The following is a 21,179-nucleotide window of genomic DNA, read 5'->3' as shown; positions in this document are numbered from 1 at the left end:
AATTACAATACCTTACGAAAGGCTACTTACATTCAATGTTTCTGAAGAACTTGCTCGTACACTAAATTACACTGATCTTTTAAGTCACACTTAAAACTTATAGGCCTAAGAGAAAATAAAAATATGTATGACAAACAATTACGTCTGAATGAACTTTTGTAAAAACACTGACTTCACACAACCTCGACGAACACACTATTGTTTGTTTATCGCTAGCGTTATATTAAGACAAAATGTGAAAAGGTTCTAGGGACCGCGTTCAGATTTTTGACGTTCGGATTGTCGACTCCTACTGTATATACAATGTATTTCGCTAACAAAAAAATACTTAAAGCAACAAGATTTAATTCTATTTTTTAGTTTTCTGATTTCTGGTAAAATCCCTCTTTATTCTTTGTATATTTTTGATAACTCAAAAAGAGAGATGATTTACATATACACACATATACCGCACAAGTGAGTAAATTTGAGCGGCGAGAAATATATTAAAGGGTTGAGTACGTGAAATTTCCGTTCGTTATTATTACAGACTAGCAGAATACCCGTTTTTCGCGCGGGGAGAATATGTTTCATTTTGGACACAAAGGGCACTAAAACTGTCACCAATGAATTTATGGAGCCCCAAAACTATTAACTCGACATTAATATCCGTAATTTTCAATTATCTTTACATGTCACCATTTCCCCTTAGAGTACTAACGAGACTGAATTTGGATTTAAACGGTCGGAAGTGTTACTGTTGATCTCAGCGACCCCGAAAACTATCGATTCGACATTAATATCTGTCATTTTCCCTCTCCCCTTCCCTCAAGTTGCACCTTCAAAGTGAAATAATAAAAACCATCCTGAACCTCATCTATGTTGAAAATTTTATCGAGATCGGTAAAATTTCCAAAAATTTTGAAGCCATTAATAAAAAATAATTTGTTCGGAAATATTAACAAAAACCGAGAAATACAACTTAAAAAATTATTTCTTTGTCTGATGCTAGTAATCTTACTTGCTGTAACATGTTTGCAGCATTATACAATGTATTTTGCTAACAGGAAAAATACTTAAAGCAACAGGTTTTAATTTTACTTTTTCAGCTTTCGGATTTCTGGTAAAATCCTCCATCTTTATTATTTGTTTGTTTTTCAAATAACTCAAAAAGAGATATGATCTTATTTACACATACACACATATACCGCACAAGTGAGTAAATTTGAGCAGCGAGAAATATATTAAAGGGTTGAATATGTGAAACTTCCGTTCGTTATTATTACAGACTAGCCGAATAGCTTGCACGGGGAGAGTACGTTTCATTTTGGACATAAAGGGCACCAAAACTGTCACCAATGAACTTATCGAGCCCCAAAACTATTAATTCGACACTAATGTCGATAATTTTCAATTAACTTTACCTTTTCCCGTCCCACCTTAGGAGTACTAATGGACCAAATTTGTGGATTTAAACGGCATTTTCTGTTCACCTCAAAGACCCGAAAAGTATGGATTCGACCGCCATTTTCGATCTTCCTTTCTCTCTCTCTCTCTCTCTCTCTCTCTCTCTCTCTCTCTACATATATATATACTAGCTGAACCTGCGCTATCTACACAGCGCATCTTTCACATATGTGCATGATTCTCCTTGTCATTCCTCATATCTGTACATGTCTCTTTCCAGATACAAGTGAAGAACGCTTTCATAAAAATCGGCAAGGGTTATCATAAAGGGGAAATTTTTTCGACTATTTTCTTTTATTTCAATATCTCGCACCATTTGCAAGATTTGAGCCGACTTGTAGTTGGAATTTCTTATTCATATATGACCAGTGTTTTCTTTCTTTTTGCATGCATTATGTAATAAGTAAATAAATTCCACACACAGTTAATTATGTCAGTTATATACGGAGATTATTTTAAAAAAAAGCTCTCTAAACAATGAAGATTCATCTTAGACTGGAGAAATGGTTATCCTTCGTTTTCTTATAATTTGGCCATGAAACAAACACCTGAGAGATATACAACCCCTATATATAGAGGTCTTCGCGGTTATAAAATATGGCATTCGCATCCTTACCGCATCCACAGCATCTCTATCCGCATCTGCACCCGCATCCGCAACATCTCTATCCGCACCCGTATCCGCATCCGCAGATAATGAGATAGCAAATATATACAACTTACATATTCTATAATACATGTAGTTTTCTGAATCAAACGAAATAATATATTATATAAGTTTCCTCGTGATCAAATACTAACTACGATAAATAAAATGCAATATAAACCGCGCAGATACAAATTAGAAATTAATGAACTATTTATGTACTTACCCAAGATCTTCAAATGCAGATATCGGACCAAAATAGTGCCACGTAGGTAATATCCCCTCAATCGACTAATTTTAGAGCACGTCACTAAGTTTTTAAACTTCATTATTACTAATAAAAAGGGGCATTTGTTCTAAACACAAAGGCGAAATAAAAATAATCGTTATTAAAAAATAAAAATTAATCACAGGATCGCAAACAGATCCACATATCCCGAACTGACACTAGCACCAGTAATTACACTAAATTAAAAAAAAAAAAAAATAAGTGACGAAACTAACAACGCAATACAATGCATGCTTTCACAACCAAGCTCCTTCGTGGCTAAGCAGTTAGCGTATGCACCTTTGGCGAAGGAGACCCGGGTTCAATTCCCAGCGGGAGCTTATGTGGTTCGGATTCCACGTTGATCAGTAGGTCCACGTCTCATATAGCCTCGCTGCTGAACGGGACGTTAAACCCAAAATCAACTCAAGCTTTCACGACCACGCTTTTATTGAAACTAGAAGTTTAAATAACTTCCAGTACAAATAGGAAGTCTATACCGTTAATTTCGTGAAGAGGCAATAGAGGAAGTTTAGAATTTACTGCTTTTCTTTGCAGTCCCCACTCATTGTTGGACACATTTAGGGTAGGAAAAACAATGCATTGGTTGTTCTTCCTTTCTTTACCAGAGGCCCAGAACATACATACATATACACAAAAGAAGAAAGAGAAAGAGATAAACAATTGCTGTTATAAAACTCTAATCCCTCGGAATGTTCATTGAGGTCCGTGGCACCTCTCCGAAGAGAGAAATCTGTGGGATCGCATTCAGTATCTGCTGTACTTCAAAGGAAACAGTGAAGATGTTTTCTTTTTTAACAGAGGGAGAGAGAAAGATGAGCGTATGATGTGATTTGTTTACTATTTCGGTGACCTACGCGCTTCTCCAGTTTGTCACAAAAGGCAAAGATAATTCTGCTGACCAGTTTTCAGTTTATGGAAGGGGATGCGGTGTTTTAAATTAGGGTTTTGGTTCCCGACCTCTCGGGCTAGAAAAACGTTATTTAAAGACATTTATTTCTTCCTCTTCAAGGCGAATGGTCTGAAAATTTTCAGCTTTATCAGAGGGGCTTTGGCGACATTTTTTTTTTTTTCAGCAAATAGCGGTACTTGAGGAGTAGCGATGGAACCTGTCGTTTCTTTCTGTTTAGGTCAGAGATGTCATTCACCTACAAAACGGCTGCTAAAAATATTGAAAACAGCAATAAAAGGACAACTCTCTCGTGTCATTTTTTGTCCTTTTGCTGTCACTGTGTCACAAGCTTCACACTACTTGTATTTTGATTTTAGTATTTTTCAACTCGTTTTAAAACTTTTAATTCCAAACGAACGTTTCTAGTGCTCTTTCCACCATTATCAGAAAATTCACAGCATTTTTTTAGGTAGAAAAAATGTACGAAAATTATCCGCAACTTTATCCGCTATCCGCACAGAGATATATCCGCAAATACCCATTTTGATGCGGATATCCGCATCCGCGCAGACTTCTACCTATATACAACTATGTGATGTTAGAATATATAACTCGTAGGGTATGAAGCTTTACTTTTTAAAAAAATCAGTACTTCCAGTGTACCCTAAAATTTTAATAAAGAACTAATGGCCATGTTTTTTTTTTAATATTCATTAGAACTGGACAATTTACACAAAATTTGGAATTTACACAAAATCAATCGAATAAAATGAAAACGGCACGTTTCTAGCACTTGTGGGTTCAATATCTCATTGTCGAAAGGACTGGAGACAAACATGTAAACTTTTCTGTGGGGACAAACATATACGCGTAAAACTAATATTTTAATACAGATAATAATTTGAATGGTTTTATTTTCGAGTGCTATATTTTAATATTCGCAATGTTGAAATTTTTGAACTTCTATTTTTCACGCGTTTGAAAAAAAAAAGGACATCATTACTAGTAAAATTAACCTAATACAAACATTTTTTTTTAAAAAATTTAATGTTTCCAATTTTTCCGGAAAGAAATTTTAAAAAACGTTTTTTTACTAACAGGTTCAAAATTTCCGGAAATTTTACAACATTAGTTCAGACACACTTGTACTTGGCCCAGCAGTAAACTCTTATGTTAGTTCCGACGCAGTTCGCTGTCCTGTTCTACCAGTTTGCTCAGCCTACAACGTCCGACATATGTAATGAGTTGGGGGGCGTCCAACACTTCGACGTCTGGACATCGTTTCCTCTTGGTTTCGCCACTTGTTGAAGACACTCACCACAGCACTCCTCGAACACCTGACAAGTCCTGCAGTTTCCGAATTTCTCGTGCCGATTATTTCTGAATGAGTACTTTCTTCAAAATAATATTTAAATTATAGAAAGATTTTTGAGACATTCGAGTCGAGTCGAGAAATAAGTTTGTCTCGACTCGTCTCGAATTTTACAAAGCGTGTCTCGACTCGTGCGCATCCCTAGATTCAACAGATTTATTGATGTTGTAATGTCGCATTGCTACTAGACCATTATGTAATTTGGTTTTAAATTTATCCATAGGCAAATGATGCATATAGATTAGTAACATGTTCATAAATGTTATACTTTTATACCTATATATACATAGCTGCTTGTAACTTTAGATAGTCTAGAGTATGTTTTATCAATTTCTTTACACGATCTAGTATTGTATGCACATATATTTTTCCATATAGCATAGTGTAAACGTTCTGTTACGCGTAGAACAATATCATAAATTCACAGTCATAATTTTTAACTTGCCTAACCGGGTTTACAAATAATACAAATTGTTCTAACAACACCCAAAATATTAAACCATACGCTATTATACTCAAAAAATGCAAAATAAACAGTCCGTAAATACTTTTTTGGTACTGTGACTTTTAAACATCACAATAAACATATTGTCCTTGACAATTTGCTACATACATATTTTATATGAGGGTTCTGCATCTTCATTAGAACAATCTTTAAGAGTAAATAATATCTGATTTGTATTTAATAGAAAACTGTTATTTTCAAACCACTACGTGGCTTGTAACAATATATCTTCACTTTTTTTTTTTTTTTTTTTTTTTTTTTTTTGACAAGGACTGTTAAATTGTTAGCTGTGTTCAGAAAAGTTGTATCATCAGTTTACAGGATTGATTTAGCTCCGATAAATAATGCTTGATCATTTATCATTAGAATAAAAATGAAAGGTTCCGAAACAGAACCTTGAGGTACCATATTTTAGTCCAGCGGTTTGTGAGTACACCCTATTTACGTAGACATATTGAGTTCGATCTTCTAAACTCAATTTCTAAACTAGAAAGGAAGTTAAACTAATCGGTTACGTTGAGGTTTAGTTAATTGGTTAGTGAAGTTTGGTAAAATTTTGACACAAAATATCACAGTTGCTGATACTAGCCTGTGGCTTTATATTTAGATGTTTTTGTTTTGGTAGTTGTTCATACTGTGATTTAAACATATGGAGGTTTTGGTAAAGTTTCCAAGGAAATAATAAATGGTCAAACCGTTGAGTTGGAGAACATCGGGTGGAATATAATTATGTGGAGCTGCAATCTAGTTGTGTGGTCAGCATGCTGGAAACAATTAATAATACAAAAAAATATATTTGTAATTGTAATATGGTGCATTTGTAAGAGCTACAATAAACGGGATTAAGTGGAAATCATTAGAGGTTAGCAAATAATACTTACGTAAACATGTGGGAAGTTGCAGGCAGAGATATAACTAGTTCTGTGAGAGTTATACTGATTAAAAGGGAGAATAAACATATGTTTATAATGAATGTTGGTTATTATTGGAAGGAATTTGTGGTTGGAGTACTAAAAACAACTTGGTAAATCTGTCGTGACAGATTCGTAAGTGTTGTTTAAACATCAACACACATCTGATAGGCACTGATTTTCTTTATGGTGGGAACAATTACTTCCAGTCAACTTTTTCCTGCTTTTTTTTTTTTTTTTAATTTCCATAACCAAAATGCAGTAATTGCTATGTGGATTTTTCGACGTGATGTATAGTTAATCAGACCAACAACATTCTAGAAAAATGGGGGTGTGTTTAGTACAAGGGGTCCAGAAGCACGTAAAAAACACAAAATTTACAGGAGAAATGAGTGATGCAAGTACTTAGACGTAACGTAACTTAACCAAATCTAACCTAACATAACATATATTAACGTAAGCTAACCTGAACTAACCTAAACTAACGTATTAGTAGAAATAAGCGAAATTCTATCATTTTTTTGGAAAATTATGTGGGACTCCTACACTAATATAACATAAACTAAACTAACTTAACGTAATCTAAACTAGCCTAATCTAACTTAAACTAACCAACCCTACCCTAAAGTAACCGAATGTGAACAGAAATTACCAAAATTGTAACATTTTTTAGAGAAAAAAGCTGGACCCCTTCTGCTAAACATAGGCCGAAAAATGTTTTAAAAACAATAAAAAAAAGAATGAAATAAAATCTTTAAGTTTTACATCCCACGGTTATACCGGCTAGGCTAAAGGAGACGGTGATGAGAATTGAATAAAATGGTATAAAGAAGAAAGTTTGAGGAAACGGAGAACCCAGAGAAAACCCACGCACACGGTGTTTGTCCACCACAAAACTCAGTTGGCACTAGCTAAATTAAAAGAAAAATCATTTGTCTTAAGTAGCCATATCATACAATCCAGGTAGTCCCGCCGTGTTTGAAAGCGTCATGAATTTCAATCGGTGACTCACATTAACTGAAACAATTTCTAAAATTTTGACCGTGACGTATATCAGTTTAACGTCAAACTTCATCAGTTCAAACACTTCTCAGCCGTTTGGGGAATCGCAAAATTCCACATGTTAAGGTGGATCACTAGGTGTTCTCGGTACTATGCTAAACGCTGCTTGAATAGTGCGGCATTGCCAGATAGTTTACTAATGCCAGATAATAAAGGGAGTAACCATGGAATTCTGCTTAGATACTTACTGGAGAAATTATTTTTTAACCCTTATCGCGATTACTCTTATCGAACTTCAACTCTAAAATCCAGGAATTTTCTTATTGTGACTACTACGGTAAACGTACAAATTTGGCAACAACGCATTATGGCGTTCTGCGCAAGTTTCGTCTCAAAATCTATTTCCTTAAATGTAAATTAATATTTAAATAAAATATTAAATAGAACAGGAAAAACGGGCAAACAATATATCTATTTCGTGATAAGATTGTTACTTTAAAATACTTTACACACACAAATAAACATTACACGAAACGAAGCAGTTCTAGTAAGATCTAACAGAAAGTGCCATCTTGTGTGCTCATTGCAAAACGAATCAAATATTTTCCTTTATTTGTTATATGTTTCGATATCAGGAGACACAACCAAATGAATCAGTGTCTTTTGCTGTAGCTAAAACATTACTCTATCTTATAGTACAATAATTATAAAATGTAACCTTTCATTGCACAGTAGTTAAGGGAATGAGGTAAAATATGTACTGACTTCCGGGTGGTGATCCACCTTAACGATCTTCGTTTGGAGAGTCTTGTATAACATACATATTTTTTAAAGTACTGATTTGAAAATGCATGTTAATCAAGTAATCTCATATCACTTTTGCGTTTGAATTCAATATATGAATTTTAAATGTCTTGCTTGAGCGTCTTACCCGTTTATTTAACGAAGTTCACAGTAGGTATTTTGTAGGCCTTTTGTTCTAAAATCACTTCATGTTACTCCTGGTGTTTTAAATTGTAGCATGAGGATCAAAACAATAGCGAATCAGTGAAATTGCATTGTTGATTTTGAAGCAGGGAGAGTGAAATCTTCGGTTGTTTCTGCGTGTATGGTTGCACTCCATTGAGGGGTTGTTCAATTTGTTGTGCAGCCAACCGCGATGAAATGGGTCGTTTCGCTATTGCTATTGTGAGTAATCGGATTTCAACAATTTATGGGCTTTCGTCCCAGAATAGGGGAAGGGCGTCGCGTGTGTGCATGTCTGTCGTGAGTATGCAGAAAGCGAGTTTAGCGCATAAATTGTGGGTAGTTTCACACTGATCTATGGCTTCTTCTAATGAGCGGACGGAGGTACTTTTATCTAGCAAAAATTACATCCTCTCTGTGTGATAAAAGGATGCTGGATATGCGAAATGTTCGACATTGCGCATGCAGGAGTTTGCAACGAGATAAGTTACGTTCACAGTGACTGTTGGTCAAAACAGATAGTTATAAGAAAATTAATAACAGTAAGAGAATTCTTATGTCATTTATTTTCTGTATGTGAGTAATGTTATAAATTTTTAATCAAACCACAAAAGACATTTTTTCTATAGTAATCTATAGTGATATCCAATCGTTTCTTTGTTTAAAGTCAGTCGTTGCTGTCTGTGCCTAGATTAAACCATTAATGCCTATTACATTTTCACTTTTAAACTGTATTTGCAACAATGAGGATAGTAAGACGATGGCTTGTCTTATTTGCCTTAGGATAATAATAATAATAATAATAATAATAATAATAATAATAATAATAATAATAATAATCAACGACGACGACAACAACAAAAAGTCTTTGGAACAAAGATGTAAAGTTCATTCTAGTAAATTATTTTAGTTTTGTGAATAGCACTACATTTTAAATAGTATCTCAGTGAGCTCTATTATTGCTTTATTGTGTATAGTGGGAAGATGTACACTTTCTTTTGGTAAGTTCGAACTCTTCAGAAATTCGATTCAATTTCAAGATGTAGGATATCACTAACAGGAACAAATAGAAATAGTAAACTTGTAGTGGCTTTTCTTTGTGACACTTTCCATTTCGAGAGTTGTGGATATTAGTTTCCTCCGTCCACTTTAATTATAGAAGAATTTTCATTTCTTTCTATTAAGTGGAATAATTGAGTCCATGGGTCAAGTCGTTTCTGTAGTCATTGTGATTTCTTCCCGAGATTTAATCATCCCACAATTGCAGCTGATTGAACAGCTCGATATTGACAATAATCCTATAGAATCTGTGAGCCATGTGTTCTTTGCCGAAGGTTTCAGCGAGGAAATACAGACAGTGTTAAAATGTGATGGCATAGGTATAGTCATTTATTTCACTGTAACTTCCATCGTATGTATGCTTACGGATTAGAACATTTATATAATAGCGTAGTAACTTGGCTCTTCCTTTCTTGTTTGTTATTTCATCTTATAAAGGTAACTAAGAAAGTTCTGTCGCTTTTTCACTCACCATCTTCGAACATCGACATGCCACCTAAGACATACCGAGAAGATCAAAAATAGTCCCCATCAGTATCGACGACATTCTGTCAACGTTCTGGAAGACTATGGATTCCATCACGGGTAGAACTTGGTGGGCCGTGAATCGAAGAAGTTATCAAGTGCATTTTGCACCTCTACTAGGGATTTGAACTGGCGTCCTCTAAGGTGATTGTCCAAGGAATGGAATAGGTGATAATCGGACGGTGCAATGTCCGGGAACCGTGGCAAATGTAATAATGTTTCTCATCCAAGGCGTAGAATGGTATCCCGGGTCATCCTAGTCACGTGGGGCTTAGTGTTGTCCTGTACAGGAGGACCCCTTTGCGATTCAGAAGTGCTGGCTCCAGAGTTTTGAGGTTTTCTTGAACACGGCTCAACTGCTTACAGTACACAGTTGCATTTATGCTCTGACCAGCTGGTAGCAGTTCCCGATGCACAATGCCGTGAGCAGTCCACCAAACACACAGAAGGACCTTCTTCTGGTGCAGTGCTGGTTTCGGCTGTTTTGGAACCGATTCATGGGATGCTTGCTAACCAATGATGACGGCGCCGTGCAGCTTCATACAGGACCCACTTCTTACCACATGTCAACACCCTGTTCAGAAATGGCTCCTTCCTTAGACGAAACAGTAAAGAAACACAGATGTCTGCTCGCATTGCCTTCTGGCCCGGAGTCAAATTATGTGGGATCCATTGACCCACTTTACAGTGCTTCCCAAGTTGATGGAGGTGCTGCCGAATGGTTTCTCCACTCACAGTGAATTGTCGTCCCGCAAGTCTCGCCACTATTCGTCTCAATTGCTGTCTGAAGATCTTCCTTTTGTACATGTATGAGTCTTCCGGTACGTGGCGTCTTCGAGTGTTTCGTCACCGTGCTTAAACTTGTTAAACCACCGCTACACTGTCTTCGTAGCCACGACGTCCTCACCAAATGTATGGCATATCTTCCGCCCCGCTGCAGCGTCGTTTAACATCAGTTTGAACTCGTACAGCATACACACGCTTATGACGCTCTGTGGAGGTCCCATGTTTACTCTGTCCTCACGCAGGTTCACGGTGTAACTGAACCGCCACAATCAGTTAGTATGTTGGATATACCCATACCAACAACTGACTTTTGCCTTATCTCCATTCGCATTCAACTCACGGTGTGAGGGCCAGTTGAACACAGACCTCCACAAAAAGTGACAGAACTTTCTTGGTTACCTTTATAGTACTACATAGATACTGGTGCAACACTTAGTTTACTTCCCAGCGGTGAAGTATTTACGATTTAGTTTCTGGAAGGGCTTTGCTAACTTTATTCCTCGAAATGCACCATGGACCGAAATAGATAGTAATACGAATGGGCAAAGTCAGGACGGTATACTGGGTATGGTATCGTTTTGATGACGTAAAGTTCCTGATAGTTTTCTTTTTTCTTTTCTTTTTACTTTTTATTTCTTTTTTTCTTTTCTTTTCTTTTTTTTGCCTTTTTCGAGCCAGTGTGATTTTGCGTTTTCCTATTGGAGCAGGGTGCGCTTTCGGTTTACCAATGCAGGCTGTTTTCGGCGTAGTGGAGTATACATCCGCACCAACAGTTCGGATAAAGGCGGACGTTGATTGTACGACTGTTAGGAATGAACACAAAGTGGACTACTTCCTCGTAGGTCCAACACAGAGCAGGACTTATGCTCGAAATTGATCTGTTTAACAACCGGTTCTGGAAAATCGCCCTTGCTCAGTTACTGTTTTTGAACAGTCGGATTTCAGAAAAGCACACACATTTCGTCACATGTGACAATCCGTTTCAGATTATGCACATCTTGTGAATTTTGCATACATTCACTCTTGTCCTGTTCTGAACTGGGTCAACTCATGTGCCACAATGCGGCAGCTGTTCATGGTTTTCTTAAGTTCGTGACGGTGATGCATTATAGTGGATTGAGACATGCCAAGTTCGTTTGACAATGGTCGTGTGCTAGTGGAAGGGTTTTCCTCAATGGCGTGTCGTATGGCCTTGTTACCCTGGGCCACCGAACCTAGGCTGATCTTTGGTAGTTTTACAACTAGCTCGAAATTTCTGGAGCCAACGAGTTACTGTGCTGTAGTTCACTTCATCTTCCCCTTCGCATGACAAAGGTTTCAAGTTGATGCCGCAGAGTTACGCGAAAGTTCGAACTCATGAAGTATTCTTTCACGTATCAAACATTATTGAGCACTCATCGTCACTGATATAAAAGCCGACGGACTGGTGGCCTCCGTATTAAATAGTCCGCTTGCCACATTACCTCTTGGTCCAGTTTTACGATTGATCGCGGCGTACACACCCGCCTGTTGTTTGGGTTGTGGAAATATTGCAAGAATTATGACTTATAGATGTATTCTTTTTCTTTCTTAATTTTCTGTCATAGATTGTTCAGCATCATTTACTTGTATTATCATTCGTTTTTTTTCTTCAATATCAAATTAAGATTTCCTTAAATTAATTTAATATTTTAAATTTCATTTCAGAAAGAAATATTAGTTCACCAGGCTTATTGGATACGTAATAATTTTTCAATCAATTACACCTCAGGGTGCAAGACAGGCTTGCTATATTGTTTGAAATATCTTTAGTTTTAATTGGTGGTGATGTATCGTATATTGTTTTTGTTTCTAGTGTAAAAATTGTAATATATTGTTTTATAAGGAATGTGATAATGAATCAGTTGAAACATTAAATGTCGACTGAAGGTGCTGTGGTGCAGATAAAATACGAGTTCTATTTACTTTTTTAACTTCCATTAAGCCACCAGAGGAGAACCGTGTGATGACGAAACAGAAATACAGGATGATTTTTAAAAAAAACTCACGGATTTCATTTGGGTCTAGAATTTCTAACTGAAGTCCTATTTTCATGCGGTTTGGGGCAAATGATCAAGGAAGGATGGGAGATTGACTTAATTATGTTTACTGGTTCAAATTCATCCGGGGTGATATCGGCCAGGCCTCAAGAAAAACAGCATATATTCGCCAGTGTACCTGACAATTGAAATGAGGTGTGGTACGGTGTGGAGATTTGAGTTTTCTTCGTTAGATGGCAACTTCCCCAAGGTCAATAAGAAACAGGAAACTGGACCGTTGTATTGGAAATTGTGCTCTACAATTCTATACTACTGTGTGAGTATGATCAGGACACAGTGAGAATAGTGTACTCTTTGGAGAAATATGAGTTTATCGTTAAAAGTTTTTGGAGAACGGAATTTGTTGTTGATACGCAAAGGGCATTTGGAAACTCATTTATCTCACGTTCCGCTCCAGATAGTAACATAATATACCTATGGTCGCTAGTGAATAAATTGGTAGAAACAGGATCACCTCTGAGTGAGACAGGGAAGCATCGGACCCTGCAAGCGGGAATTGCGGAAGATGTCAGTTATCGACTCCTTAGGTCACCCAAGAAATATCTCCGTCGTTTGTCGAAAGAAACCGGCTATAGCTATTCAACATGTGACTTATGGGTGCTGCCACTAATACTTAATTTGTATTCTCACTAACACTTAACTTGTATTCTGCAATTTTGCTTCAAAAATCCAAAACCTCATTCCAATTGTAAGGTACACTGGCGAATATTTGCTGTTTTTCTTGAGGCGTGATCGATATTACCTCGGATAAATTTAAACCAGTAAACATAGTCCCATAAATCTCCCAGCCTTTTTGATCATTTGCCACAAACCGCATGAAAATTGGATTTCAAGATAGAAATTCTAGACCCAAATGAAATCTGTGAGTTTTAAAAGAATCACTCTGTAAAATAGGTTGTTCATTGTATAGTGCCCACTCCCACCGATAGACAGACCCCGCCATTCAATCATTGTGAAGTAGCGAGCGTTTATCACATATCGACTGCAATCCAAGCGTCTGCCGTGTGAGATATATGTGATGTAATTCGATTTTTCCAGGTGACTGCTGAGTTCTCTGAAATTTCAGGACCAGACGTTCAAAAACCATAATCTACCCTTTCATGACTCACGTGTTCATCAAGGTTCGTTTGCTTCCACCCTTGACTATGCTCTCATGTATGTCGGTAGGTCCTTCTTTAAACCCTCTGCAGCACTCGTGCACACAGTCATTACTTATGAAGGAAGTTGCTACCATAACCCTTCCTCACGCGACGATGGACTTCAGGTGTATTAAGCCTGGTAGGTGCTTCGATTACACTCGACATGTCTTCATACTCGCTGCCCCACAATGATTGAATGGCAGAGTCTGTCCATTGGTGTGGTGAATGACTCATGTCCAATGAACAATACTTTGTCTTATCCTCGTTTCGCCATATCACGTGATTCTCTTATGGCCTAACAGAGGTTTAAAAAACTAGCCCTCGTAACTTGAAATTAAATCCAAATCAGATAAAATCTATTAATACAGATTCGACAGCAATGCTAAGTACGAGGAATGATCAAAAGTAAGGTTACAAAGATTGCAGTGAAATGTGTACATTATTTCATACAACCAATACATCAAACAGATAGTACTATATTAGGTTATTTTCGACATAGTCTGCATATCGGTTGAGGCATTTATTGCATCATGGAATGAATTTAAATATTCTCTCCTGGTAAAAATCCTGTCCGTGCGTGTTCAACCACGTTGTCACGAAGTGTTTCACCTCCTCGTTTGAAGCGAAGCGATGACGGCCTCCTAGAGCCTACTTCAAGTGCGGGAACAAGTGAAAGTCGCTTGGAGCAAGCTTTGGATTGTAGGGAGGGTGGTAGATGATGCCCCAGTGAAACTGGTTCAACCGTGCTGATCTTCTGGGCTATATGCGGGCGCGCGTTGTGACATACTGACGAGACATTACAGTCTCTCCGTAAACGTCTACCAGCTACCGGTGAATTTCAGTCGCCGTTACATGTTCCGCTTACAGAAATCGAATAACTGAGCTTACTTCTTCGCGAGACCAGTTTTCAAATCAATTGCCAGCCGTAGGTGGCGTATGGCTGAAACTGCAGAGTTGCCAGCTCCATATATTAAAATTACCGCACATGCCTCATTCCTCTATAAGAGACATACTCCAGAAATATCGGCCTTGAAATCTTAGTTTCTAATCCTTCCTCGTATCATTGATGAAGCATTATTGCCAACTTTAGTTTTAGATAATATCGTAATTCCATTCTATGGTCGGTTTCCATAGTGACGTAACTAGGGTGAGGCAAACGGGGCTTGTGCCCCGGGCTGAGAGGATGCAAAATTGGACAAGTATTTGAGGGAACGTTTTGGTTTGATTGGTCAGGGGGCACTAAGGCGAGTTCTTGCCCCGGGCGACAACTAGCCTAGTTACTTCACTAGGCTTTGGAGTCTGAGGATCGTTACAAGAACCTTAGCGAATCACATCATATAAACATCCGTTTCCTTAGTACTTCTTTGCCTTTACTATTGCGGTATTGTGTATCAAGATTTAACTGAAGAATTTGCGATTCGTTGATAGAGAATACTAGCTGCATACGATTTATATATTTATCCTGAAGCCATATATAATCTCTGATTCGTGAAGAAAATAATTACAGTGGGCTAATGTGGTCAATATTTCGTTCTTACCAGAGTTTAATTGCATTATACCAAGTTCTGAAGGTAAATCAACCTCTCACTCCCTGGAGACACGTTCCCATGAGTCTTCAACTTTTTACCGCATTTTTTTTTTTTTTTTTTTTAATCTTTTAAAGTAGACAATATACGGTTATGAAATTCAATCCTTGATACAATTTTAAAAGCTCACGTTTTATGTATTGAAAAGAAAATTAAAACTTTCTTGAGGCAGATTACCAGTAATCGCTATCACTTAAGTTACTCCCCTATGTATTTCCTTCATTATTTTTAAGATTTATAGAGGGCATCTTTTTCTTTAGTTATAATGTACTTCTTATGTATTTTGTATATTTTAACTTGTATTTGCTATTCTTTCTTGAACGCACTGGTTAAGTATAAAACAAAGTATCTTAAGTTCTTCATTTAAAATAGGAGTTAATAAATAAATAAATATCGTGATGTAAGTGTGAACATATGTTTTGTATAAATTATAAGTTTTGTCGGCAAAAGGTGTATAAAGTTTTACGATTTGTATAAACGCATTATAATTTTGACATTAATGTTGTATTGCGTTAAAGCTTTCTAGCAACATGGTAAATGCATCACAAGTTTGCATAGGGCAGAAAAGCATCGATTCTATACATCAGAGCATACAACGACTATAATTCTACCCAGTAAATTAAAGGTACATAGATGATATATTAGAAATGGGCGTACTTAGTCTGTTAATTATGTCTTCCTTCTTTATTTTTTATGTTTTTGTCTTCCTTCATCCGAATAGAGCTATATATCTTTCGGTCTGAACGAAATTAAAACCCGTGGCACATCATAAAAGAAACTTTGTATCTTTTCTTCTTCCAGTGATGAAATTACCACTAAAAATATCAAGGACGTACAACTGAATGCCGTTTTACTACTGTATGTTATCTGGGTGTTAAAAGACGAATATTCGTTTATATGGTTTACTCATACGTTTTAAGGAGTCATTCATTTGGTGAATTCAGTTAATTTTGATGAAACTCCCTTGTTGTAACATGCATAAACGCTAACTCAATTGTCAAAACACAACAAAATTTCGAAAGTCAAAAGACAATGTGTCGCGGCTAAAATACCGATGACAAATGTAGTCACATTATTATTATTATTAAAATGTAGGATCAGGCTTTTTCCCAAGAAAATACTAACAAAGAGTCGTAAATACTTAAACGTGTATTTTTTGTCATAAAGCGAAAGTAATTTTCAGAAGTTTATGATTATTATCATTAATCCGAACATGCTTATATTGAATATTTCCGTTCTTAGGTTCGCGGCAGCAAGGAAATAATTACATTTGCAACAGCAGTCTCATTTCAGATTCTGCTTGAGAACGTGAGGGAGCAAGATTCTTCATCCATATTAGTAGAATGTACTTTTTTGTATGTATATACTACTTTACTATTGATTGAAAATGCACTGCAAAAAGTAAATCAGGATTTTAAAATACTTCGAACATTTTTTAGAAACCACTTTTGATATATTTTCCATTGTCCAAACTGTTACTTTTTCTACACTTAAATTTGCTTTAAACTACTCGCTGAGCAAAACAATTATTAACGTGTAATAGTTTCGGCCACTATCACTTTAGTTTCATCAGATACTATCTCCGAGATAGTGTATGATGAAGCCAAAGTGAATAGTGGGCGAAACTAATTTTTACAATAAATGTATTATTTTGCTCAGCGAATACTTTAAATCAAATTTAATAATTTTGTTAATTGTTCTGTATGTCATAAAATGTCCTGAAGGTATCAAGATGTACTTGCATGCAATGAGTATACGGACAGAAATGGCTTTAAATTATACATACACATTATAGACACTCTTTGAACAACTCCTATTGACACTTATTTATACTTTTAAGATATTTTTAGGCACCTGCCCAGGGATCCACCTAACTTTTTGTTTGGAGAGGGACATTTTTTTTAAAAAAAAAAATAACGTTAATATACTGCAAATTTCACATAAAATAAAATGAGAGCTGGGATCGAACTAGGGATCCCACGCACAGGAGTTGCGCGCTCTATCACCGAGTAATTGCAGCTTCTGTAGCAAAGCGTAGTCACAGTTTGCCGGATAACCACCTACTGCATTCATTGCAGCATTTCAGTGTTAGGCCTAATATAGATGGTAATGAAAATACTTAGTTTAATATTTTAATAACAGTGTTAATTTCATTAGTATTTTACTATATAGTTGTGTTTAGCAGAAAGTGATAGCACAAAGGCACTGTATTCTCACAAAATATGTACTTACTTCCTTTAACATTTTCTATTGTCTTTTGGCTCAGGTTCACTATCTTTAAAGGGACTCGTGCTCACTATCCTATTGGGGCTTGCGTTCGCTTGAATACAGACTCTGATTCGTTATCAACATATATATGGCGCTTATGCTCAAACGTGTTCGCGAAATTATGTACATATCTCTGCAAAGCACATTACCATTTGGCAATTCTTTGACAAGTGGTCCATTGTCAGTAAATTTTCAAAATTAATTTTAAACCGTGATGATTATGTTTTTCTATTAAAAAATAATGTAACTATATACTGAGACATTTTAAAAAAATTGTAAAATATATTTGTTAGGTTTGGATCACATAAACTTTATGTGTTCTAGACCATGCTCAATGCTTTTCACATATCCCAATTTTCAAATAATTTTTAAACTAAATTCTAAATCTGTAATTATATGAACAATAGCAAAAAATATGAAGTGGACCTTTGGCAAAAATTTGACAATTTTGTTTTAATTAATGTTTGATTCTGGTAGGCAAAAATCGTAGTTTTCTCATGTCATGTTGTGCTGTCCCATGCATAACGGAAAACATGTATTTTTCGTGTTTCCTCTGTAATTGTATAAGATAAAGTATTGAAACTTTTGCTCCAAAGTAGAATTATTAGTAGCCTGTTAGTGGTACTTATTAAATCTGTTTATTATCCTCCTTATTTATTTCATGAGGTATAGAAATGTTGTTCCGTGCGTAACGTTACGCACGGGACATTTACCGACTTTTAACTAGACTATAACGCTGCATGCTTATTTTATTTTTCAGTCTCACCTTGTCCTTATGTCTAAGTCTAAATTTTCTAGCTCTTTCAGCGCCACTCATTGCTTTTGTTGTTCGATTCAGTTCACCACTGACAATATTACGTGGAATAGAGTTCATTGTCTGTGAATCCATATTACTTATTTTAAAAACTCACACTACAGCAAATCTTCACTGTGAGGTAACAAGCAGTCATACCAAATAACTTAAACCAACTGTTTCCCTCCAATTCACTTTCCCGCATTTCAGCTGACAATGGCAGCGTTCAAATGACTTAACGTTTGGTAGGTAGCACCAGCGGCGCAAATCTGTTTCAACATTGGGGGGATAAGACCATCCCCATAATATTTTTTTTAAGTTCAAAATCTTTATGAAGTTGAAAAACAATGCTATGGAGGATCAGGGGAACAGAGTTGTCTTCAACATTGGGAGGCGGACAAATTTGAGGCTTATTCTCGGGAGACATCAATTTCATCTCACTTTCCTTTGTGGCAATCGGACACAAATCATCACATTTCTTCCCAAAAAACACATTTCAAATCGGATTATTGTGGGGGACAGTCTCCCTCAATTCCAAGATTGGAGGGGACATGTCCCCTTCATCTCTCCCGGGATTTGCGCCAGTGGGTAGCACAGAGGATCGAGCAGCTCAACAGTTGTACAGCATTGTGTAGTTTGAACGTCATCAAGCAGTGCTCAGACAAGTAGCCCAAAGACATGGTAATAACACTAAGCCAGTTGCCTAGTGAAGCAAGTCGATTTTGATACTTTGGAATGTAATTTAATTAATTTATATTAAATTGTGGGTGCAAGTTTTTATGATTGTTAATGTCCAAATGTTAATGTTAAAATATGAATCTCTTCAGTAAGGATATTGCATAATTACGGTCTTAGAAGAACCAAACAATTGCATGGTTACTTTTCTGTCCCGAGCGTAACGTCCCGTGCGTAACGGTGAGTCGAAAAAGAAAACATAATATGACGCTAATTAAATTGTATTTTCCAATTTAAAAACATAACGCACAGTAAGGAGAATGAATGTAGATTATAAGTGATGACATATAAAATTAAAATGCTGAAATATCCAATGAAATAGAGGTTGTCAAATGAGCTTTTTGTCTGAGTCCCGTGCGTAACACTTAATTTTGGCTTATAACTCAAATTCGCGATTGTTTTGAGTGTTTCATTTTATTTAACTATACACTAATAATTTTCCCCCTAATTTTGACACTTTTTATTTTATTTGAAAGTACATTTTATTTTAAAAAAGAAGATTTTGTGTACAAATGTCCCGTGCGTAACGCTGAGAATCGCCCATCTGTATATTCTTTATATGATCTCGTTAAACCAAAATACTCATAACTATGTTTTCCAACTATGTCTTCAAAAGTATAACATAACTTTGTTTTTACAAAGTGCTTAACAAGAAGCAGTGTTTTAAATATATCCTAACGAAACAGTTGAGAGAATTAACATTTTTTGGACAAGTACATATGTTTTGAGTACGGTTTTATCCATTTTCTTCACCACAAAATGTGTTTTAAACGTGTTTAAACATTGTTTCATTTTTTGCAATATATATATATATATATATATATATATATATATATATATATAATAGGACTATATAGTTAGTGTATGTGTGTGTGAAACTCAGGAGGAACAATTGCCTTCCCTCTGCTCTGCCCATCCCCCAAATGAAGCTCCTGATTCAGAACTCAGGTATGTGCATCAGCCAAGATCAATCATCAATATACTTTGTCATATGATATATATATTTTTAATAAATGCAATTTTGTGTTCCTTTAATTTTTGGCTTCAGTTACACACTTAAATTGGATAAAATTAACGCTACCGCATTGAAATTTTAAATAAATAATACATAAGTACAAAACCAATAACATGTGTCACTGCATAAATTACATACAGTAAAATGCATCAAAAAGAGTTGTGTGTGATTTCCAATACTCTGCATATTCGTATTTATTTTGTTTTATTTTGATTTTATTATTTTATTTTACGTTAAGCCATGTAGTGCATTTATTCTGCTTCAGTATTGATTGTTGATTCTGTTTCAGTTCGTACAATCGTGCATAACAATGTATTTGTTAGAATACTCTTGGTGGGTTACTGGGTTACATCCACTTGCAGATTTATTGGGCTACTTTGTGTGTGTCCATTTCGTTGGATGGTAGCCTGCCTGAGTTATCAGTTTGAATATTGTGATATTTAGCTTGAAGCACTCCCTGTTACAAGTACATGACATTTCAATGATATATTAATTGTCGTAAGACGAAAATTTATGACAGCAACTACACAGTCACTTGTAATTGCCAATACTGGATGGGGCATGATCTCAGAGGGGATCCATATATGTACGTTTTGGCTGCTAGTTTATTCTCGTATATAGCCAGTGTTGGTGAATGCACATATTCTATCGTTTCATATTTTACAGGAAGTCGTGACTGGAATCTCGTCTTGTGTGACCTTGCCCCAGAGAATGAGAAAAAATGTCTTCACTGCTAAGCAACTTTGTATATTGAATTTCCTTATTTGGATGAAAATTACTTTAGGCATATCTTATAAACACTTGAAGAATGTAAATAACCTTTAAAAACCTGAAGTCTACGCCCCAGAGAAATGAAAAAAAAAAAAGTATTTGCTTTGCTTTCAGAAATGTTTATATTTCCCAGTTTTTAATTCGTTTTTCTGTGTTAAATTTCCAGTGATGTTAATAATGATTAAAATAAATTATAAGTTTTACATTGCGTGTCATTCATTGCCTGATTAATTGTTTTTCGTAGACTTCTTTTGCGTTAATGGATATTTTCAGTTTTACTAACATCACACAACTTTGGAAGATTTATGTGATCAAACATATGAAATCTTTTACAGGACAATTTATAAAGTTGAAGTATCTGCCACCATTCCAGATTCTTAAATATATTCTCATTT

At 35.9% G+C, this 21,179-nt stretch overlaps 1 protein-coding gene across 1 annotated transcript in view; it reads left to right on the top strand.

Moving 5' to 3' along the window:
• The window catches only part of LOC145673308 (uncharacterized), a 529,331-nt gene extending 508,405 nt beyond the window's left edge, over positions 1 to 20,926 (top strand). Inside the window, exon 7 of the mRNA XM_081742911.1 lies at positions 20,680 to 20,926. Within this exon, the coding sequence (XP_081599037.1) occupies positions 20,680 to 20,750 (71 nt within the window). The 3' untranslated portion in view covers positions 20,751 to 20,926. The remainder of the gene's footprint in view (positions 1 to 20,679) is intronic.
• The last annotated feature ends 253 nt before the right edge of the window (positions 20,927 to 21,179 follow it).

Source organism: Thermobia domestica, chromosome 2 (genome assembly GCF_964235325.1).
Source record: "Thermobia domestica chromosome 2, izTheDome1.hap1.1, whole genome shotgun sequence".
NCBI lineage: Eukaryota > Metazoa > Arthropoda > Insecta > Zygentoma > Lepismatidae > Thermobia > Thermobia domestica.
The sequence above is the reverse complement of the archived record's forward strand: the minus strand, read 5'-3'. Positions and strand labels throughout refer to the sequence as shown.